Below are 24299 nucleotides of genomic sequence, written 5' to 3' on the forward strand. Positions count from 1 at the left end.
ACTTTTGCCATGCAGACCATTGTTACGAGACAATTGCTAACTGATTGTGACGATGCAGAACCGATGATTTTAAGCACCCATTGCCACTGGATTAATGCATAATTATTTCTTCATACGTACGAAATATAGTATCTTAAAATCTGGACTGTCTTAAAAATATAAGTTAATCAATATTTACAAATCAGCGCACATAAAATCCCGAGATGGTTAATGCGCGTGTGAGGTCAGTCAAACGTAAATCATTCATTTTCGATATCCACTCATAATTTGCAAGAATGCAAACTTTGCTAGATATGAAAAGGTCAAATTTGTCAATCCGCTTCAAGGTCGGTGTGAATTTTGCAGGCCTCTCGTAAACCGCTGATATACGCACCAGTTACTGTCTGTGGAAATTGTCTGTTTGTAGCCTGCGAAATTGAAAAATACATTTACTCTTTCTATATACACTTTACAGCTGTACTAGAACAAAATAGTAAGACGTTAAATGGGCACTTTTCGACCTGAGGGCCTTCGTCAGGAGAGTTAGTACGAAGGCCCTCAAGTCGAAACGTGGAGAAGTGTTTTTGTCTATTTCCACGAAGGGGACGAGATTGGCCGTGGCACGGCTAAAATTATTACTAGTACCCAATGTTTTATCTGCGCTGAGGTTGCCAATACAAAGGCCGAGCAAGGGTGAAATTGGTTCAGAGTGGGTCTACCCACGTGTATATTATTCGGCTACTCACCTCCCCTGCAAAGTAAATCTTTTTTGCAACATCTTCACTGAGTGTCGAATAATCTTCACCCACGCCATCTTTAGCGACGAACGAGTACGCCATTTTGGTAAACGGATCCTTTCCCCAGCGAGTAATGATGCTTTTCAAAGGGTCTGGTACAGTCTAAAAAATTGAAGTCACAAAGTTAATCGCAATGCTCCGAATCGATCCCTTGATAATTTCGTATCATTTTGGTATAACCTCGTTGGGAAACATCGTTCTCAGCAACTTCATACATCTGTCAACAATTTCCTTATCTTCCATATCTTGAGCCTCCATGGCCGAGTTTCCCGCCAAAACTGTCATCAAGACATGATTGTCTTTTTTCTGCCTGTCTGAAACACTCTGAACATACACAAAAAGTCGTATATTTGAACAGCTTGAACATTAAACTGCGCTGGACATTAGGGAACTCCCCATTGGGAAAACTTGACTCCTTATATCCTTAACCCATTCGCCTTTAATATAGGGTACAAAACAGTGAAATTTATGTGATTGAATGGAATAATACAGTACCTTGGGTGATAGATCATAAAATATCCCGCAAAATCCTCGTGTTTCCTTCGTGTTCGGAACGTGTCCGAAAGTGTCCGAGTAGCTTTCCCAGAAACACACGGGGAACGAGAGTATTACCTGAAGAATTACACACGAAAATTGATTAGAATTATTGATTAGTGTGTCTAGAATAAGCTCTTCATCCAACACCCCCCTTGTCAGATCAGGTTCTCCCCCCCCTATAAGAACAGGTTCTCCATACTTTTTCTATTATACCAGCTCCGAGTCTTTTGATGGCATCTGTTTTCTTGCTTGGCAACGGAGGATTGAAAGAAATGGCCTCCGATTTCAACAAGGACAGTGGAACGGTTACAACTACCTAGAAAACAGAACTATGTTTATACTGTACAGTTCTATCAGTTCTTAAGCTAGGTCTAGTAAGAATCCAGTGTTACTACAGACGAAAGGAAAACTAAACTAACTTTATTTATACTGGATAACTCTATCAGTTCTAAACTGTTCTTCCTAGAGGTCCAGTAAGGATCATCTCTTATTGATCCAGTGTTACTACAGGAGGAAACCTAAACTAAACTAACTTTATTTATACTGAACAGACTTTCTTCCAAGAAGTCCAGTCAGTAACGTAGTCTCACCTTATCTGCTATGAATATTCTTCCGTCTCTTGTCGTCACAGAAATTGTCTTTGCGGAGTAATCGACAGAGGTAACCTACATAAAAGAATCATTCAAAAATTCAAAAAGACGTCAAGAAAATATAAGATTGAATTATAAGATTGAAGGGAGATGAAAAACAAAAACAACACCTCTGCACCAAGATGAATATCAAGTCCTTCGCTCATCCGCTGTAGGACCGTTCCATAGCCGTGAGTGAGTAGGGTGTGATTCCCTTGAAACTGAGGAAACGATTCGTTTTGGTCCCAGAACAAGGCAGACACTTGATCTAGAGTTGTGGCGCATGCGTATTCCAGGTTTCCGAGATGAAAATTTAGAAGTCGTTCAGATGCCTGGAATTAGCATTCGGGTGAAATGTTATTTCATTTGTGGACAAATTTGCATGACAGTTCAAATCAAGATGCAATAAAAGGTACCTCGGTGAAAACAGTTCGGGTTTGATCCAAAAACATCTTGTGAATTCCTAAAAGTTTGTCTACACAAAATCAACAATATATTTTAGAAAGAGTACAAAGTAATATATATACATTGCGTTTTATAGAGCAAATAATTATCAAGTAAGTTTAGTTTAGGTTTCCTCCTATAGTAAGACTGGATCAATAAGAGATGGTCCTTACTGGAGCTCTAGGAAGAACAGTTTAGAACTGATAGAGCTATGCAGTATAAATAAAGTTAGTTTAGTTTAGGTTTCTTCGTGTAGTACACTGGATCATCGCACATTTCACAGCTAGGAAATAATATAACTCGGCATATTTCTCTACCTCCCAGCGAGCAATCAACATCGTCTTGTTTCCTCCAATCAGCGACAGCGTCCAACAAAGCATTGAAATGAAATTCGCCTCTCTCATCTGACTCCATATCAATAATTTCACCATCCTCTTCGAGCAGATCGCATTTCTCGCCAATACACTTCATCGTAAGACCACACTGTCAGCGAAATCATACACTAATTGCAATAGCATTTCACAGAACCATGCTAACTCAAAACACGCTATCACTTGTCTAAAATCCCTTACATGTTCTAACAAGTTTTGCATGAGCCTTACGAGTTACGTACGGCATTTAATCTAACCACTTTTCCAAAGAATACATACTGTCCAATCCTATGTTTTTATCATATATAAGTTCAACTTTAAGGGCGAAGCTATTAAGTTCTGTTCGCACGATCTAAATTTGTCCGATCTAATTCACTTCTGATAAATGTTTTATAGTCTGTTAACTTGCAATGTATATGGGCAGCAAATCAACTAAAGTCAATGCAGTACTGCTTTATCCATAACACACTACATTCCATACGTCACAGGTGAATTGGATCCGACAAAATTGGATGGTGTAAACAGACCCTAAACTTCATGTAGTTGAACTTGATTTCGTCATTTTCGTGGTAATGCTTAGTAAAACCTACCTGCTTTACTATGACCGCAAGGGGATTGTTTACACAACCATTCATGATCTGCGCTCCTTTACCAGCGGTAATATTTCCAATCTTTTCATCGCAAACACGACCTCCTATGCGGTCTCGTGCTTCCAGCACTGTAACCTACAGAAACGATGGAAAACCAAGTGGAAGCGAACGACGATGAAGCTCTGAAAATGAGGCTTTTTGTATCACATAAGATTCGTTGTGATCCAATATGAAAAATTGTGAAGTGTACGGTTTTCAACGTGGAAACAAATACCTTCGTTCCAAAGTTACTAAGCTGTTTAGCGGTTCCCAGTCCCGCGGCACCAGCGCCGATGACTATGACGTGTGCACTCTTTGTTTGATAAAAACAAATTATATAAGTGGAGCCAATTTACCTCTGACGTATGGAATGTAGTTTGTTATTGATAAAGCAGTAATGTATTGGCTTCAGTTGATTTGCTTTTATATACATTGCAAGTCAACAGACTATAAAACATCCATCAGAAGTGAGTTCATTCAGCTATGGCCATGGCTTTTTAGGATACCCCAAAGGTCGAAATGTGGAGAGAGGTCTGGGACGAATCCGATTCTACAAAACCTGAATCTAACAGGAAATCTAATTATTTCAAGCTAATTTTAAAAACCCACTCACAGTGTTAGGGTTAGAAACGGGCAATGATATGTAAGGTGTGCTTTGCAAGATCCCGTAGTTGATGTATCCTTTGAGCGTGAGATATCTCAGAATCCTCTCCAGCTGGGGTATGATTGCAATACGCGCTAGACCTCGTAGGATCAAATTGTTCACACATCGGTCCACCGTTAAGATTTGCTGCAAATATAAAAAAGTCCTTATTTACACGCTTTAGTTATAGAATAATGAGAGGACTAGAAGGCCCAGCGTGCAAAATGTCCTCGATTTTTGATGCAAAAATGTGCAATTAACTGGTCAGAAGCCAGCGCAGGACATCCACATCAAAAGCCCCTTCTATTTCTCTCATTATTCCATTCCTTCAGCTATACTAATGTCAGACAATTGAACACTTGTGTTACCTACTTCAAAGTTAATTTCGTTAAATAACTTCACTCAAAACTCTTGCTTCTTGCATTTAAATACCTTGTAATTTAGACTCCAAAGTGTCAAGATTAGATTTCGTAAAGCCAAGTATCTGTTCTGGATTCTAAAAGCAAATTATACATCGTAAGTCTTAGAGATACATCGTAAGTCTTCGAGATACATCGTAAGGCTTCGAGATACTAAAGATACGCAATCTCAAAATGGGTGATTCCAACTTACTTCGCAAATTCTGGGAATTCCTTCAACTCGTCTGGTTCCATGACATCTGGTCGGAAACACAATGCAATACCATCGTCCGACTCGGGAAGACAGAAAGGTTTTACATCGGCTAAACGATGTTTGAAGCAATATTTTGTGTCAAGACAAACTTTACAAGTTTTTATGTATATAGATATATTTATAGGTCAGTTGCTCTGAACTATATGGTTATGTACCGTGTTCCAGTTTTTCCTTAACGCTCGTATCTTCCCAGTTATTGTCAGTCGGGCTCAGTCCCACGCCATCGAGATAATACGACGAGACCAATGAAGCAGTCGGGCTGAACTTTAACAGAGGATTATAGCCCAGTCCTTCATACCAGTAGCCCGAGTGGCAGTACTTCACTCTCTGGGAAAACGATAAATCAGTTAAACATCCAATATAACCAAGGAGCAGCGTGGCAGCGTCTTCAAACAACTTAGCATCAAATGTGGTGTTACAACTGCCTAAATAGACAAAACACTTCTCGACGTTTCGACCTGAGGGCCTTCGTCAGGAGAGGTAGTATGACTAACTCTCCTTACGAAGGCCCTAAGGTCGAAACGTCGAGAAGTGTTTTGTCTATTTATGCAGTTGTTATAATTACATGAAACAATCGTATAATTGTGATATGACTACATAGACAAACACAGACTTTTAAAAGTCGTAGTGAGGCAAGTGACTGGGCTAGAATAAAAGATTTTCATAGACTAGTTGCGAATATTGCGCATAGCTCTTCTTTAACTTTTTCCGCTGAAATAAAATGTTTTTTCCTTCGAAGTACCTCGTCTTCTTCGCTGCTGCACAAATTATTTTCTACTTTGTCGTCTTCGTTTTTCTACAGCGCAATGTGAAAGACATATATTACATTTTTCATTTGGTGTAGTTCAAGAGTGTAGGCAGTATTCTACAATAAGCTGTTGTGGTTTGTGTCTGAACTACCTGAGAAAGATATCTCAAGCGTCGTGGTCCAGTGTAAGTAGTATTCTACAATAAGCTGTTGTGATTTGTGTCTGAACTAGCTGAGAAAGTTGTCTTAAACAAGGTAGTCTAGTATTGGTAATAACCTTTTTAAGTTTTCTATAGCTTCTACAAGTCCAAGATTCGACAATATCTGTGGTCAAATCTCCCTCCGTTATGGGATATTGGCGCCATTTACTACAATCAGAGCATTTCACCCAATACGGTAGAATTCGTTCCGCCATAAACATCTTTAAGTTCCCCTCATGTTGACTGTTGCTGTTCCAATCTTTTTTCCACTGTTCATAGGCTTGAAACCCATCTTTGTGACTGAAAACAATTGAAATAACAGCCTTAATTTCCGCGTCACTTATGAATTAGAAGAATGCAATAAAAAACGAGTTTGCACGGTCGTTTTACGGTCATAAAATCCTTTACCTTCTGTAATAATGGTCAAAACATTCATTGCAGAAGTGCTCCCCATCTGATAGGTGATACCATCTTGAAGTGTAACCATGTCCGCAACAGCTAAAGAATTTGCAGTAAAGCAGGTTCATTAGGCAATCTTGGAAACAGTGTTTCCAGGAAAGGAAAGCAGCACTTTGAGAAAAGGGTTACTGCTTTTTGCTCAAATTTAAGTTTTAGGGCAGAAAACAAAATGGGACACAACTGGTAAATTTAAAAAAAGCAGTAAGAGGGGGGCTAAGTAAGAGGGGGGGGCTAAGTAAGAGGGGGGGGCTAAGGGTTCAAAGGGATGATGATGTGGAGTATGAGGTGGGTGAGAATCAATACAGGGAGGCAGGCAGACAAGGTTCACTATTAGAAAAGGTCACAGACAGGAAAGTTCAAAATAGGTAATTGGTTGGCATATCAAAATAGGAAGAGAAAACAATGTTAGAAGATGTAATTGATAGAATGGAGGGCTGGGGAATGAATGTGGGAATCCATAGATTGTTACTCTGTTACAAACCTTTCAACAGCATTTGAAAAGCATTCTGGCCGTTCAGCTGGACAACCAGACTTCGCACACTTTCTGTACTTTGGCTCCTCCGGGAATGACGTTGATAGAACCTTCTTTTTACTGGCTCTTCTGGCTGACATGCTTCAATGTAGAAATATCTCACTTTCCAAAATACATCTGAGAAACAAAATAGGACAAAATAGTCTTAATGGGAATCAATGATATTTACAAAGAAATGATGCTGGTTGAATGCTTTGTTTTCAAGCTATACAGCATGGTTTTCATTGCTGTTGATTCAGAATGGCATATGCTGCTAAGAATATGGTATTTGCTGCTAATGGAATGTGCTGCTAAGATTGTGCTGCGGTAAAAATAGGAAACATTTTATTTTGAGAATAGCTTTAAGCATTTTTCGAGCTGATCTCAATGTTGCAATCTTTGGACTTGGTACCCTCTCAAAAATTGACCACATAGCTGATGTGGTTTGTCCTAACTCTGTCCTAAATTACAAGAGGATGGAAGAGATCCAAGTCAAAGGTTGAATTGACAAATACGCTTTCAAAACACTGCAACATTCTGAGCAATCACCATTGCTTCAGCAGTTCTGCAAGCATTTGGCTGATTGCAGTTGTCTTGTAGTGTTTTGGATCACTTTCATATAGTAACACAGACATAGCTCAAACTTCATAGATCTCTATGTAAAACCTGTAGTGACATGTAGTATTCAACATTATACTGGATCACCTACTTAAATTAACCTTGATTGACCATTCTTCAAGCAAATGTAACAGCATACTATACCTCGCGTCAAATTGTCACTGTTTTCAAGTGGGCAAGGTACCAGCAAGACATATTTCATTAGTTACGTTTCAAAATGATACATGTGCTACGCCCACGCTTCAGGATCACCAACAGCGTATTCGGAAGTTGTCGGTAAAACATCGGCTTCGAATATGTACCATAAAATCCTAAAATAAACACATAATTTTGCCCATTGATGTCTCCTTTGGTGGATGCAAACACAGATTATGCATGCGTAAATAAAAAACAGTTAGTATTTCGGCTAAATTTACTTTTTTAAAACAAATATATTTGTCAAATCGAGCTCGGCTGTCCGGCAAGCATCTTCGGGTATCGAATCGTGGCGTATGTGATTGAGAATACAAGATGGCGGACGAAGTGCTCGATTTGGAAGTGGCGAGAAATAAGATGAAAGAATGGCGAGATGAACCGCCAAGGAATAGCGAGGAAGTTATTGAGCTAGGGGAATCGCTCATTGTTGAGCACGGGAGCAAGCTTGGCGATGAATGTATGTCCTTTATGCCTTAATTTAAAAAGAAAGAGAGGCCATATACACTTCAAAGCATCGCTTTTTAATTTTTTATTTTTCATGCCAATCGTACAGTGTTAGATTTAAGATTGTAAACAGGTGGGCTCGTGCTAAGTGCTGTCTTCTCGTCTGCCTTTTCCCAAACAATTTTCGTCTTGTGTCTATACTTTATATATAAAAACCCTTCACCTCCGGAAAGGAATGTAAATGTTGTATTATACTAGTATTGTATTAAAAAAGCAATGTGTGTTCAGTTTTAAACTGTGCAATACGCTCGCTGTAATTTCTAGTGTGGAGTGTTTATGAACAGGTTTTGATTGCTGCTCTGGATTTGGGAAAAACTGATCTGGCAAGTGTAAGTTGGCTGAACAAGATAATTGTTTGGATGCATCCAAGTACTCTTAGATCCTTGAATTATTGATTTTGATGTTTCTTGTTCTTGTAGATGTGTCTGAAAGCTTTGAGTTCCCAGTTTCCTGGTAGCCTGAGAGTAAAACGATTAATTGCAATGAAGCACGAAGCACTCAATCAGTTAGTTGATGATTTTAAATATTAGTTGATCAATTACTATTGATTGATTCATCATCATTGATTATGTTATCAGTAGTAGTCATTAAGTAAAAAGTATTAATTGATGAGCTTTATTGATCAATTAGTGTTAATGATAGATCATATTGATTATTCTATCTGATTATTATTGATTGATTATAAGTATTGATTGGCAGTATTGATTGATTTGCTGTTTTCGGTTTATCATTGATTGATGTTCATTGATTGTATCAATCAATATTGGTTGATTATGTTGAGTGATAATGGTGAATTATGACTACTGATTTGGTCATTGATTGTTTAAAGACGAATCTTGACTGATGACGAGTTAGTTGATAAATTTTCCGTCCAGATTGATAAATTTCAACTAACAAAAAAAATCATAAGTGTCCAGGTCATTGATGAAGCACCTCAAATATCAATTTCAGATTTGATAAAGCAACCGAGATGTATGATGATATGATTGCAAAAGAACCTGCCAACTCAGTATGAAAAGAATTGTTGGAATTCCTTGTATTTTTCGTGGAGTAATTTCTGCAGTTTTTCTACACTGTCCTTCATATTCCATTATCTAGGCACCATATAAGAGAAAGATTAGTATTTTAGTTGGACAAAACAAGATTTCTGAAGCTGTGAAAGCTCTGAACGATTACCTCAAAAGGTTTACGAACGAAGAATGTTTAGTCTGTTATTTTTTTAGCTTGAAACAAACACAACCGCAGACCATTTTCAAATGTAGTGAATTTCATTTAGGTTTATGAGTGATCATGAAGCTTGGGGTGAATTGACAGATTTATATATCTCCCAACAAGAGTAAGCGAATACGCCTTATCAGATAACGCGATTTTGACATAACTCGCATACCGATATCCAGGCAATCCTGTAAACATGAAATATATTAAAGGTTCTGTACAGACTGGGTGCTTGGTGCATGTACTGTACCATCACTTGTTTTGTTGCTTGTGTTAAGAAATGATATCGATTAAGGTTTCCAGAAACGTAAGCACTACCTTTAAAGGTAGTACTTAAAAAAACTGGCAAAGTGCCCAAGATGTTTTAAGTGCCAGCTTTTTGAAATTTGAACGCCTTTGCTGGGATTCTAGCAGTCTCCAGCTGCGCTGGCAGATAATCTGTGTATAGAAAAAAATCCAGGTTACCAATCACATTTTTTGATCACTCGCAGTGCCAACGAAAAACTCATTCCTCAGCAATTGTAAATGATGTTTAGAAAGGTAGTTGTTCTTACTTTTCAGATTCTCAAAAGCTGCGTTTTGTATGGAAGAGCTGATCATATCCAACCCTCACAATCACCTGTTCTATCAAAAATATGCGGAGGTGAAGTAAATAATGGATGAAGGAATAAGTATATCTTCAAGTGTTTTGCTAAAACGTTTCCAACTTCATTGCAGATTCTATACACGATGCGAGGTGTCGAAAACCTCGAGAAATCCCGGAGTTATTTTTCCCAGGCTTTACGCTTGGATAACAACAATATGCGAGCTTTGTACGGCTTTTTCATGGTTGGTAAACGCGGTTTCTATACGTATATCATGACCCACGAACCCCGAAATACTCTAAATAACATCTTTCATTTCATTCCGAACATTCGTTGTTGTAAAAACTACTCGCCTTTGGTCAATTGTGATAAAAAAATTCACCAAAATAAGCGGATATTCAGAGAAGAATATCGTATTTCTTTCTTAAATTACACGACTGATTATCTTTGCTGAAAACTTTTATTTAAAATACTACAGGCGGCATCAAGCTTGGCTAACATGCCCAAAGCCAAAAATAAGAAAGAGAATGCGAAATATGCCTCGTGGGCTGCGAGTCAAATTATGGAAAAATATCAGGTAATGATTGGTCAGGAAAATTTAATGAAAAATTGGGGAACCCATTTGATAGTGGAAATAGAGAATAGCAAACATATCTTCGCGCCACCAAATCATAGCAGCCCAAGCCAGACGACTTACAGATTGGATATAACGATGTTTCTGAAAATGATTTTTGTCGCCTTATTTTACACATTAAGTGAAAGAAAATATCGGGAACATGCAGTGATATCACAAAATTTTGAGCAATATTAAGACTTTTTTCAACTCTGTTTGAAAAGAACGAACTCTGAAAGCAATTTGTTTATCTGAGTTTAGATTGTAAAATAATCTTTTTTCCACAGACAGCTAACAAAGATGGCGACTACGATTGTGGCAAATTGTCGAGCATCGAAAATCTCTTGGATTCACTACAGCTAACAGCACCCAGCGACGTCCCTCATTGACATCCTCTCGTGTACCCGTGATACCCTTGGTGTACTCCATTGTAGCCTGGGACACTCCTTGTTCAAAATAACCCCCGCAAAAGATCACTTAAAGCTCATTTATCATGAAAACAAGACCATGACATTATTACCTGGATATGCGACTCTTCGAATTAAAATACATCGGAAATGTATTTGTAATTATTGCCAAACTAAACATTATTGGAAATAAATGAAAAGATTTTAAAACATTATTTTGTTCTCTGAACTTTGATTTAAATAAAGCAGACAGACCCGTGAGACAAAGCACAGGTTTTTCAAACATCGTGTTTGTGCCAAACGCATTTAAACACAATAGATAATTTGACTTGCCTCATCTATTGTTTTTTGTTTTGGCACATGAAAAGGACCATGTTTGAAACAGTTTTCCCTTACGGACCGACCAAAAAAGGTAGATTTCACGGGCCTACAACATGAATTGTGTCAAGAGGTTCATTAATTCTGGTTTCATTCAGTTTGATAGGTATATCCACTGGTCTTATCCAGTGTCCTACAAGATCAGTGTTCTATTCCAATTTTAAGGTCTGTTCATACGATCCAATTTTGTTGGATCCAATTCACTTCTAACGGATGAAATATAGTCACTGTCTGTCAAAATCAGGGATTTCTATAAAAACTGGAACGATAACTAACGGTTATTTCACCGCAATCTTCAAAATTAATTTGAAGCCGAATTTAACAATTTCCAAAAAAAAAAATTAGAATCACTTCAAATTTGCATAGCGCGCGTCAGATTGAAAAATGGCCACCTCAGTGGAGCACGGCCCGTGCTCCGCTACACGCTTTTACACGCGCACGTTTTCGCCAGCTGTCGACGAAGAATTTTGCCGACGGCGAGGGGTTTTTTTTACGTTAGTTTAGCGATGGGAAAATGTTTCCCGCTATATACAAATTGCTGAAAATTATAACCTGCTGCCATTGACGTAACTCAAGCAAAACGGAACACACACTGGGAAGCTGGTGGTGAAAAATGGCTAACAGAAGGCTTGTTATCCTCAATCGATTTCAACGTCCGGACCAAGTACCTTGGGGCTGTTAGGCTTTCCCATTGTGGATATTCCGATTGGATTTAAGGCTTTAGAGATTTTGATTACTATGATCTTAATTTAATATACTCGCATTTAATTTAGTCAAAATAATAAAAAATAGCAAAAACTTAAGCAAGCGTATGGCAATTTTTGTCTTTGTGCGCGTTTGAGTTTTATTAAAATTGTGTTTGTTGTACAGATTATTGCAATATCTGTTGCCTAAAATCCTTGTAGGTCTATGATATGAAATATCAGCCTATATAGTAGTAGTACTTGTCTTTGTCAAATAGTTTTTTCCCCAGAAATTTTCGTTTATGAAAGCGGAATGAAAATAAAATCACCAAAACATTGCTTGTTAGTTCATTCGCACGATAACGAATATCCCAGCCGCTACCATTGTCTACACTAATCTTCTTTGCGCTAACCAGCCAACCTTACTGGGGGGCCTAAAGCCATAGAAGCGAATTGAGGATTTTGTTTACATTATAAATATTTTCATGCGCTCAATTTGAGCATAATTCGTGTTCGAGTATCATAATTCGTGTATCAAGTTGACTTGCAGTCTTGCAATCAGTGTGCAAATCAAATCACAATCGAATCACAGGAAATTTCAGGGAATATTCCGACAGTCTTCTGAACGCAGGGATAAATGTGGGAATTTTGAGAGTTCCTCGTCATGTTTACCATATATGTTCACGGTTCTAGTGTATGGTAATTTAATTACTTTCGTCGATCGGAAATTTATGCCAAAACCGTAATTGGCATAAATATCGCTTTTAATCGAGTAAAAAAGTACTTGAAATATCAATTACTGGTGGTCTTGCCGTCCATGCTGCGAACACGTGACATGTCGTTCCATGAAATTACAATTTGACAGCACTTAAAATCCTGCCCTAAGATGGTGTCGCAAATTCCTTAAAAACTTTTCAAAGATTATTTATTTCTCGAGTGGGATTACGCAGGTGAAAAAAAGCCAGCTTCTTTGGGATCAGCTTATTTACGTTAATCATAGACAATTTAAATGGCTATATTTTTTCACCGGATAGAGATAATCCATGACTTAACGCTTTCATCTTTTCGCTCATGCCGACACTGTTTTTTCTTTCAACGAAATGCCTTTGCATTCCAAAACAACTATAACCTAGCGCTTCTCCACAAATTTGATCTCAGTTTTTCAACTCGACAATTCCAAGCAATCCATTAAAGGCTTATCGCCCAGTATTTCAATCAATGAAATAACAAACAAAAACGACATTTTCAAATAAAGACAAAGGCCCGTTTCAGAATTCGAGCTTTTCGTCGTTATCAGGTTTCAGTGTACGAAACGGGCCAAAGTGTCGGGAAATTTTGGTATATTTTTAGCAGTTCCTGTACAACGTATGATAAGAAGCTATTTATAGATTCTGCTACGCCTGACGCCTCTCTTTCTCAGTCTCTCTCTTGTTATTACCATTATCAATCATATTAATAAAAGTTCAGAAACGGAAAAGTTTCATCATGGATAGATGATTATAGATCTCGCTCTTTTTAGATTCGATTTTGTTTGCAGTTTTCTACGTGCAAAATATTCATTATTGTCACAAACATATCGATCTTTAACCCCTCATTTCTCAACACAATCATTTGGTGTTTCCGATTGAACTAGCTATATTGAGCCTTATCGCTTAAACGGAACAAAGACTGGACTTTAGTCTGCATACTACAAGTATAACTTATCACAATTGCATCTAGAAACTGATCAATGAACATGCAAACAGCTGACTTGTTGGCGTTTTAAAAAAGGACGCGGTTGCTGCAATCTCTAAGACCAACTGGTTCCTCTCAATCGTGATAAAAAAACTACACTCTAGCTTATTTCTTGCAAGGCCGTCTTTCGTCACACTGAAGTGTAACAGGCATTTTGAAGAGTTCAACTGCGGAGCGTTGACAGGCTATAAGACCACCTCAAACGCACATACAAGAGCGCTAGAATAGGCTTAATTCAAACCATAAGACGGCGTTTTGAAATCAATTAAAAACCCATTTTTATTGTGGGTAGGTTTGCCGTGAAAACGCCTCGGAAATGAGAGCAGGCTGTCAGACGCGAAGGGCGGTTTCTGAGGCTAGTAAAGACGAAGGCGAGCGGGTTAAGGGTGGGTTTATAATCCTCACCGATTGGGCGTTTATTAAAAAAATCAGCGTACTGTCAAAATAAAACAGAACGCATTCTTAACCTCCGCTGCGAAATTGTTTGCTGTCTGGCCTATCAGATTGCGCGAATCGCCTCGGGGATGAGCACGTGTCGCGTTTCGACCAATCGGAACGCGTGCGCCGTGCTGCTATCGTGCGCATCAAATGCTAATGCAATTACCAAACGAAACAAAGTATTTACAATAGCAGAGTTGTTCAACAGGCGTCAATTGCCGAGAGACGATCGTGCCGTTTGGTCGAACCGCGAAAAGTATAAATCTGGAAGCCTGTGGTCAAAAACTGTGCTCAGGACGTCGGAATTTCGCTTGTTTCTTGGCAGTCAACTCTAATTTGACGAACCCTAAAAACACAGGCTGGCTGTGGCTAGCCAATGGCGGAATCCTCGACGCGTTTATATAAAATGGGAAAGTACACACACGTTAATTGTCGGCATTGTATGCGACCGAAATTGTCAAACACTCATCACGTTAGTCCGAGACGCAATTTAAAAGACTTAAATGAACGAAGGCGTAATTCGGAGGGGCAGAATGAGATGATGCGTCGGGACTACAAACAGAATACGAATGATCCTGCTTCGGATTTTTCCGGGAGATGTGCGTCAGACGTATACTCAAGCGACGCGCACAGCACCGAATCTCGCATAAATTGCGCAAATTCTTCGTGCGAATACCGAGCGGGCGAACAACATCGCGCCGCAGGAAAGGAAATCGTGTACCGTGAGAAAAGGGACACGAAAACTCGGAGGCAAAGAAACACCGAGAAACAACCAAACGGTCGCAGGTTTTTGACCCGTTCAGCGTCGTGTGGGAACGTGGGTACGTCGGGTACCCGGCAACGAGACATGCACAAGCTCTGGAACGGATAGCGAATGCTCTGACGCATTCGAAAGCTCGTCTATTGATACTTGTCTGGAGTGCAGCAACGATAAAAATTCGCTGGAGAGGCACAGGGGGATTGCCAGCATGCCCAATCTGATGAAGGGCTTGCGCGGAAATAATCAAACCAGAGATGAGTTAACGCAACAAGCTGGTAATAATCATTTGGGTCTGGAGGTTATGCTTTCTTTGATAAATGGACCAATGCAATCCGTAATTGACAGTAAAGACGAGAAGATAAAATCGCTCGAGCGGGTTGTTGAACGTTTAGAATACGAAAATAAACAAATCAAACACGAACAGCAACCGGGGGATGCGACGAAAATATTCACGTTGGAGAAGACGTTAGAGAGCTGTGTTGACAATTGAACAGCTGGAGGAAGCGAAGAAAACTGCGCTGGAGAAAGTCGCTTGCTCGAGGATCTTCGTAAAAATGACAAGGAATGCATCGATATCTGCGAACGCAGACCAGCGACCTCGAGTCAAAATTAACGAAGAGCGATGAACGCGTGAGGGAGGTCGAGAAGGACGGGAAAACGCAGAACCAGTGGTTGAAACAGCAGTACGAGAAACAGATCGAGGAGCTCCAGGGCGCCCTGCGTTCCAAGGAAGTGAAATTGCGTGATCTGGATCGCGTGAAGTCACGCGTTGCAAAACAGAAACAAGATCTTGAGGACAAGAGAAACGGCGAAAATGAGCTGCATGCCAAGATGTGTGAACAGGTTTTGGAGCTGAAACGCGACCTACAGCTCCATCAAACCAGGTGAGTACAGATATGACCAATACTACCGGCATCTTATATACACGCGAATACCTTAACAGAGAGCTTTCTGTCGTATGATCTTGATTCAAATTATCATGTTTTCTTTAGAAATGCGCGCAGTTTAAAAAGCTATAAAACGTGTAAACAACTTTATTTTCTATTCAGAAAAGTCGTTTCCTGATATTCACCGTATACATTCATACACTCTTAAATAAAACGGTTTTTATAACATTGTCAAAGTTTCGTTTAATAATAAAGAGAAGGTCAAGTTTATTTTGATAAGGGCTAGCTTTAGTTTACCGCGTCAAAGTGTATCCTGCTGCCGGAAAATGTAAAAGTTTATAATATTTTGCCTCAGGTTGAACATATTGGAAAGGGAGAAACGGTCCTTGGAGGAGAGTCTTTCGCAATCAGAGAATTTACAGAGACAGGACCAGAAGTCCTCGTATGTCTTGCAAATGAAAATCGTTGAACTCCAGGAGAAATTGGACATGAGTTATCGAAAAAACGAAGAACTCGATAAACTATACGAGGCATCTGAAGCCAAACGACAAGTTCTCGAGGGGAGATTGAAGCAGGCTTCAACCAAGTCACCAGGTAAATGGTTAAGTGTTGATAGCGCTAGAGAGGGTCTGCCTAATTTGGCTGAGGTGCACGGAAGTTAATCCAATAAAGGGAGCAGTAAGTGCTGTTAGCATTACCAATTAGTTTACAATATAATACAATACAATACAATGAGTGTGAAGTCAGAAATGTTCACGAAGGCATCCAACATCCTATCATACTCCTTTCCATTCTTTCCTACTCCATCATATCCCATCATGTTCAATTCAATCATCCTCCCACTATCCCATTATTATCTCTATTGATTTTATCATACCCGCTGTTCCATCATACCCTTTTTCCATTCTACCCAATCCTAACCCGTCCCATCCCATTCTATCCTATTTCAGTCCATTTCAGCCAGTTCTATCCTTTGCTAACTTGAGGTATATTTTCCATTCATCACAAACAGGTACGGCTCAAACCGCGCAGCTACAAACAGGAAGAAACGAGACGAAGCCGGAGAATCTCGAAAGAAGCACGACAGTTCTTAACCGTCCGATGAACTTAGATATGAACGATGTACTCCGAGAGAAAGTCGTTGAACTTCAGAAGAAGCTCTTGAAGGGACAGCAAGCAATGCACCAAGGAGACAGTGCCTCGGAAAAACGTCTGTTACAGAATCTTAACTATTCCGAGCGGGACAGCCGTGCGTCTCTTCAAGAGAAGTGGGAACTAAAGGATGATAGCTATGATGATATCATTGAGGAAACGGTCCCCGTGAGGGATATGCCTGTGAAGAAGGTTTGTCCATTTTATTCTTACGTATCTTATGCGTCTAGATCATTCTAGCAGGGTTTACTTGGTTTGCAAGGACTTTTTGACAGTCAAACGCAGTCAGGAAAGCAGTTTCCAATAGGGAAATGACATTAAAGAAAGTTGAAAGAGAAACACTGAATAAAACATTGCAAAGCAGTAAGTACTAGACTAGTCAGGCTGGTATTAGTAGCAACAGTCATCACTCAGTCAGACTAGCAGTACTGCAATGATCAACTGACTTTGAGGAAGGCTGAAAGAGAAACACTGAATAAAACATTGCAAGCAGTAAGTACTAGACTAGTCAGGCTAGTATTAGTAGCAACAGTCAGCTCTCAGTCAGACTAGCAACAGTCAACACTCAGTCAGACTAGCAGTACTGCATTGATCAACTGACATTCAGGAAGGTTGAAAGTAAAACACTGAATAAAACATTGCAATTAATACTATAAACAGGTTATCCGGCACTTATTAATAAATAATAATAGTGAGTACAACAGTTTTACAATGACCATGCAACTAACTTGAAAATGAAAAATCAGAAGACAAAGAGGCCCGGGAAACTAAACATTTGAATATACGATAATTTCGTGTCCTGACACATTTTGAATTTGCCTATAATGCACAGCCTTAGCCGGCTTAAATGTCAAAAACAACTTTTCATCGCCTTGACAAGTTTAAATGCTCCATGTGAAAAGACGTCGCAAGATTCAAAGCTTTGCAATGCGCTGTGTTCACAATACTGATGATGCCTGTCCTGGCAGTCCTGCTGTGTAATCCGATTAGCAATCGGAAATGCGAGAAAGTGGTTTGGCATTCTATGATGTGTCAACATATACTTGTAATTTTGTGGGAAAACCCGGCTCTCTATCGTAAACATACATATAACTGAAATAAGGAATAGCACGAGAAAGATTTTGGTGAAAATATGCTCCATTCGACGAACTAAGCCACACATGAATCAGGGATGATCCTTACTGGGCCTCTAGGTAGAACTAGTGATAAAGCTATCCAGTATAAATAAAGTTGGTTTAGTAACTTTAGTTTAGGTTTCCTCCTGTAGTAACATTGGATCAATAAGATATGAACCTTACTGGACCTCTAGGAAGAACAGCTCGGAACTGATAGAACTATCCAGTATAAATAAAGTTAGTTTAGTTTAGGTTTCCTCCTGTAGTGAAACTGGATCAATAAGAGATGATCCTTACTGGACCTCTAGGAAGAACAGTTTAGAACTGATAGAGCTATCCAGTATAAATAAAGTTAGTTTACTTGGGTTAAAGTTATACGTTAGTACTCAATATGACAGCATATAAATGCATGCAAATGTATAAAAAATCGTACTCTTTTAAACGATAGTTAATGAGACCACGCGCGCTGCACAAGGCATGCATGCGAAAATGTTTATCCATGTTCATCAAATATCAGAGCTGCGCTGTTTGCAAGCAAGCGTATCGCGAGAAGCCTTGCTAATCTTCAATGCAAAACACATGTTTGCTCGATTGTTTCCTTAGAGCAGAGACCGATGCTTGTGAAGATAAACTTTCTGATAGCCTTAGAAGATTGTCAGGACGTCATGCAACGGAAGTAATAGAATTTAAAAACATCTCTTCAACATACGTTGTTTGGTTTGGCTAATAACGTTTGGGCAACTTGGAGTAAACACGTTACTTTCGCCTTTTCGGCTTGAAAAATGACTGCAGGCCTAATTAGTTTTGCATGCAGACGCATTGCGCTGAAAGTTTTGATACGAACCCGATATACGACCGTTTAATAAAGACAGTTCAGCGGATCATAATCGACGTTTCAAAGTCTCCATGCATATTTCATATCCGATTATAATTTTGCATCGTGGCAAAAAAAGCTAATAAAAACCCCCATGGGCTTCAACAAATTCCAAACAATGTCAGTGTTTTTTAAGCCTAATACACGTTTTGCATGCACTTTATTAATTAAACACGATTTCACTGATGCATGATTTACTGTTTTTCTGCAAGAACACATAAAAATTAGCTCATGAAGCATACTTTACCACAGTATCAGTGCAAACATGATAAACTCAGGCATATTGCTTGCACGTATGAACATTCTAGAATATTCTCAGCCTGTTGGGAACGCTTATTTTTCAGTTATTAAGGAACTGTGAAACAGCAATTGTAAAGTTTTCCTTCTCAGAGCGCTTTCCGGACCGTAACCGAGACAGATGAGCGAAAATATTTCTTGAATAAACATTCCCGCAGCTACAAGCATGAAATTCGACCGTTGCACACCTTAAAAGTTACATAAGATGCCTCGGAAAAAAAAAGCACGGTAGGTTGTCTCGAAAGTATCTTGGCAATTTGAACTAGGTCAAAGACGACCCTAACAGCGTAAATATTCGCAGTTCACGGATAAAAAGAGCAAGAATGGTTTATCTCATCAACTCGCATCATAGCTTAACCGTTGCTTTATTCGTTGCTTTAACCGTTGCTTTGACCGTTGCTTTATCCGTTGCTTTATCCTCAAAAACAAGGCTTCCTTTCAACACATTATCCGTTCTAGCGGAGACAGGATTTTAAAGACAAGCCGCAAAATATCTTGGCGATATAGTTGTGGGAACAGCACTTGCGTGAAATAGTCAATTTCCCAGAACGTTGACCAAATAATACTTAACAACAGATAACTCAAACGACAAAATAAGCCGAGCGCCGCAAAACAAAAACGACAACTTATTTGCGCTAAGGCTGTTTCTTTTAACGGGTGTGTAATCAGCAAATAATTATACAAGTGCAATGAGAACGAATTTCGCAAGCGTACCAAAAAACATCTGCGTTCAAAAAGAGCTATTTTGAAGGCTAAGAGTAGCCACGAGTGTTTCCGAGCGTTTCCAAACATTCATGAACATAAAACCAGCATGTTTTCTTGCACAGTATTCAAAGAAACCGTTCTCCCCCCCCTGTTCATGTAAATCAAAATTTCATCAACATCATGAAAAGCGCAGATAGTTTATCAAGCTCTATTTCCAATCGGAATTCCGATCAAGCTCTCAGGATTCCTTCATAAATCAGATGATCGAATCCAAAACATAAACAACGCATGAAAAATGTGGGTTATCGTGTAACTTTCAACACACCGTGTGATGTTTTTATATCTGCTTTTGAAGAGCCACAGTTTGCTATGTCTCATTATGACACTCAAATGTTTATCGCGCAATATGTTTATGGCGTCATATCAATATTTGGTATTTGCATAAAACGCGTGCGTGCGGCGTGCGGTGCTTCCACTCAAATTTCAGCATTTCCAAAAGAGAGATAGCGATCCTATCGCCCACATTAGACCGAATCTTGTTTGAGACCGAATTCTGTAGGATATAAACGAACTTAGTTTATTTTTTACAAAGCCTACAAAGTGTTCATCAGTCGATCCTACTTGTGCTCAGTGGAGACTCTCGGTAAAGTACATAATGGATGAATACCTTCGATTCCAAGCATTCTTCAAATAATTACATCAAGTTTGAAAACAATTTTCAGCTATTCGACTGCAGAGATTTACCGCCCTAAGGGAAAGCATGCTGTATCTTAGTTCGACCAATGTTTTTGCAACACGGATTCAAATTAGATGGTGTAAATATTACCATATGGAAAAAAGGTCTGATTGCTCATTTTAGTCTGAATAAATATGGTTGAACGATATAGACTCGCTTCACCGCAATGAAAGATTAGGAGATATCAAAACAACCTTTTACGATTGCGCCTGTGTTTGCCTTTAATATACAACAGAACATAAACGGAAAGAGAACAGAAACGCATCAGAATATTTGACTAACGCAGGGTTATCTTCATGGCTTACGTTTTCAGTTACCATTATTGTTGTTGTTATTTGGGCAGCAGTTTATAATAGCCTAATCTGCATGTTAGCGTTTCTTTCATGACCAGCTTTTGTTAACCCTACCTAAGACATTTTTATTGCATTGTCAAAGACTCTGTGCCCCACCCAGGATTAAACGAAACGTGAGATGATTTTGAAGTATTGAAATAAGTCTTCGTGAAAGCAAACAAGCACATGATACTGCCGGGACGAACGCACCACTGCCAAGAACAGGATGTTTACTTATTTCAATACTTCAAAGTCTCGCTTCGCTTTGAGAGAGCTTACTATCCGATTAGGTAGAAAGTAGAACCATAAGATATGAGGGCGTTGGCTCCCTGTACACACACGCAGTCACACGCATTGCCCTACCACCTAGGAATTCTTGATAAATGCAGTGAAACCGACCAGATTGCAATAACACAGATGTCCTAATTTAGCACTTACTCAATTTAAAGCCAGACAGTGTAAATTGGTTGTCGGACACTGCAAGTCGATGTGTAGATAAATATGGTGAAACGCGAGAGCGTCAGACCGACACTTTTCGCGATATCCCATTATAGCCATGTCTAAGATCTTGCCACGTTTCGTCATCATCGATTTATCGCGTGTCGTTTGCAAACGCCATCTGACGAAACTTGTAGTGAAAAGCCAAACGACTTCGAGTTTCGTCAGATGGCGTCAGCAGCAGCGAGGAATCTTGTTATCGTAGTCACTGCTACCTGCTAAGGCCGACCAGCTACACACCACTTTTTTCACGGTGGGCATAAGCCGCATAACATGGACCTAACAACGAGATCTCTCCGCGTTAGCTCGTCGTTACAAGATTATAACTAAGCCCATTACGAAATTATGAGATTTTGTCCGCAATGACGTCTATAGAAGATTGCTTGTCTAGAACTCAATCTGTGTGCCACAGACAACGCGATTCATGCGATGGTTTGATAACCACGTATATTTGTTCAGGACCGCAGTGTTGCTTCTTAAATGCGCCGCAATATTTACTCGGTGTCGATTTCGGCATTTTGCGTCTCTTTATCGATTGAATATTGTTCCAGCGTTCTGTTAACACGATGCATGAAAACATTACAAATGTAAGCTATTCACCGTGATGTCTGTCGTTAGTTAATTGGGGCGTTAGTCATTCGTCCTTGTTGCGAACACACAGAGTCACAAGGCAGCGAAAAGCGAGTCTATATTGACCTTAACATAGTCGACAGTAGGCTACATTCATTTAAAGAATCTATTAGAACTAGAAGGAAGACTTTCCGATACTCAGATTTAATTTATACTGCAAATGGAAACACAATCATATCATCCACAATCATCCCTCACAAAAGTTATTTGAAGAGAAAGTGGTTTCGTTTAGATCATAGTGACTTAGTTCAAGAAGCTTTTAATTACATAGAAGACTGAGTAGATTGTCTTAAATTTTTATAAAACGAATGCTAAGCCGCTATCACGGGGTCCCCTTTGGCCCTTTAAGACCACAAAAATCTCGACGAGTGAAGACAGTGGATGCATCAGTAGCGTTGAATTACAGTGGTTGAGGTTGGTGGCGTACCCAGCCAAAGGCACTTTTTATTCCTCACTTGCACACGTTGAAGTTAACAAATTGTTTTATGTACAATCTAGCTTAATCTAGGAACATGCAACAATTACCCTTTGATGCTGACTTTTTATTTGTTGTTTTTTAGGAGTCGACTTTACTGAAGATAAAAGGTAGACGATTATAGATTTTTTAAAAGGTTATTAATTAAGGTCATTAAAAAAGAACTCAATTATGCGCTTTTATAAATGGATAAGGAAATCTTAAAACATCCAACCGAAAAAAAATTAAGTTTAAGCTTTCATTTTTGGTACAGTAAAAGCGATACATTCCCAATAGTTTCTGCAAAGAACAACGGATTGGAAGCCCTGCTTTAAAGTATTAAACTTTCGAGTAAGCAAGATTTTGGATGGGAATTTCGTCAGGAACACTCCGAATAAGGACGATCCGGACACCAGCAACAGCTTGATAGCCTAATGACTGCATGTGTGACTTCAATTTCATGCCTTATTTTATACTTTATCAAAATTCGTATTTGTTACCAGGCCCTCATCAGACGACAGTTCTAGTGCCAGTAGCAGCGCTTCATCTTCAAGACGAGGCTCGGCCGAGTCCCCGCGATCAACGAGGTTAGTTTCCGTTTATCTGCACGCTTTGAAAACATGATTCGCTAGCGGCAAGTGAGACTGCATGCTTCACTGTAAAGCCTGGTTTCCATTTAGTGGTAATTCTCGTGAATTAACAAGTCATTTTTACCGATGTATAGATGTAAATTCGCTTTATTTCTGATTCAAATCGGTTAATGTTGAAACAATCCCTGTACACATTTTCTAATAGGGTCAATCACGACTGGAAACCACGTTGCATGGCAAATCACCCCGTGCAATTATTCTAGAGTAATATTCTATGATTTCTATCCCTACCTTACACCGCGCAAATCATACCCTACGATTCCATCTCATCTTCTTTCTGTCGCCGGATACCAATACTCGGGGTAATGAAACGCCAAATACGGTTTCCGAAGAAAAACTTCACAGGTTACAACAGCTACAACGTCTTGTATATATAGTTTGAAATACTCCCCAGTTTAAATCCAACCCGACAAAATTCCCCTGCCATGAACAAATTGTTCGTGTACATTCACTTGCTCCTATACACGTTGATTCAAAAAACCGATTCCCAAAAGAAACTTCTCACATTTCTTAACTCAGCAAACTCAGCTAAGCTATACCATATAAACTTCCTAGGCAGTTTAGATAGGAGAGAATCGTTTATTTGAATTTCAAATTTAGGTAGGACAGAATCGTGCATGTTACTCTGGGGAATAGCCATTGATTACTTATTACAATAGTTGTATTGCACAAAGGAATTTACAGCCATTGTTTCGTCAGCCATAAGGAATCAGTATGACAATAACTGACAATGATTGATTTACATAATGAGAGAACAACTGCAAACAGTCGTATAAATCAATCATATGGGTCGAATAATACAATATTTTAACCTTTTAGACGCCAGTTGAAGGTGCTTAAGGTTCGAAAGGTTAGCAAAGAAAACATTTCTCAATTTCAACAGAACGCTGCGTACATGATGTCCCTGGGCAGGCAGCCAGGGCTAAAAGACGTACGTGAAAGTCCCAGTGGTCCACACGAAAACTTAAGCGCTGTTGGAAATCGCCAGACTGCTTTTAGACCGGTGAAAGCCACACGGTGAAGATGTTAAGTCGGTTTTCCACTAGCGATAATTTTCGCGCGAAGCGACATTTTACTTTTGTTTCAGAGCTTTCAATTGCAACCCTCTGGAACAAATTGCTCAAATACAAAGGAATGAATTCGCTTCGCGCGAAAGATATCGCTAGTGGAAAACAGGCATAAGAGTACGTCTACCCACAGGTCTATCTGAATGGTCCTAGA

The 24299-nt window shown here is 39.3% G+C and overlaps 4 protein-coding genes across 4 annotated transcripts; 3 read left to right on the forward strand and 1 right to left on the reverse strand.

The window, feature by feature from the left end:
- Positions 1-202: 202 nt before the first annotated feature.
- Positions 203-23651, reverse strand: LOC114526863 (lysine-specific histone demethylase 1B-like). Its single transcript, XM_028548388.1, has 20 exons — positions 23310-23651; positions 7382-7548; positions 6590-6757; positions 6058-6147; positions 5727-5949; positions 5444-5497; positions 4857-5028; positions 4642-4750; positions 4462-4525; positions 4000-4176; positions 3622-3699; positions 3357-3482; positions 2866-2869; positions 2074-2210; positions 1904-1978; positions 1513-1629; positions 1272-1388; positions 957-1100; positions 726-878; positions 203-407 (listed from the first exon to the last, which is right to left on the reverse strand). Exons 3-20 carry the CDS (start codon positions 6718-6720, stop codon positions 312-314), a joined length of 2067 nt encoding a protein of 688 aa, XP_028404189.1. The 5' UTR covers positions 6721-6757; positions 7382-7548; positions 23310-23651; the 3' UTR covers positions 203-311.
- LOC114526862 (ER membrane protein complex subunit 2-like) lies at positions 7742-10807 on the forward strand. The gene is made up of 10 exons (XM_028548387.1): positions 7742-7889; positions 8201-8265; positions 8356-8441; positions 8888-8945; positions 9035-9120; positions 9213-9272; positions 9713-9794; positions 9869-9979; positions 10214-10312; positions 10636-10807. Exons 1-10 carry the CDS (start codon positions 7748-7750, stop codon positions 10735-10737), a joined length of 891 nt encoding a protein of 296 aa, XP_028404188.1. The 5' UTR covers positions 7742-7747; the 3' UTR covers positions 10738-10807.
- On the forward strand, positions 15313-17052 carry LOC114526829 (intracellular protein transport protein USO1-like). Its single transcript, XM_028548356.1, has 3 exons — positions 15313-15632; positions 15991-16229; positions 16648-17052. Exons 1-3 carry the CDS (start codon positions 15313-15315, stop codon positions 17025-17027), a joined length of 939 nt encoding a protein of 312 aa, XP_028404157.1. The 3' UTR covers positions 17028-17052.
- LOC114526830 lies at positions 21707-24177 on the forward strand. Its single transcript, XM_028548357.1, has 4 exons — positions 21707-21776; positions 22535-22559; positions 22932-23015; positions 23898-24177. Exons 1-4 carry the CDS (start codon positions 21707-21709, stop codon positions 24097-24099), a joined length of 381 nt encoding a protein of 126 aa, XP_028404158.1. The 3' UTR covers positions 24100-24177.
- Positions 24178-24299: the final 122 nt, after the last annotated feature.

This window comes from Dendronephthya gigantea, unplaced genomic scaffold (genome assembly GCF_004324835.1).
Source record: "Dendronephthya gigantea isolate DGI-Jeju-01 unplaced genomic scaffold, DenGig_1.0 000042F, whole genome shotgun sequence".
NCBI classification, from domain to species: Eukaryota; Metazoa; Cnidaria; class Anthozoa; order Malacalcyonacea; family Nephtheidae; genus Dendronephthya; species Dendronephthya gigantea.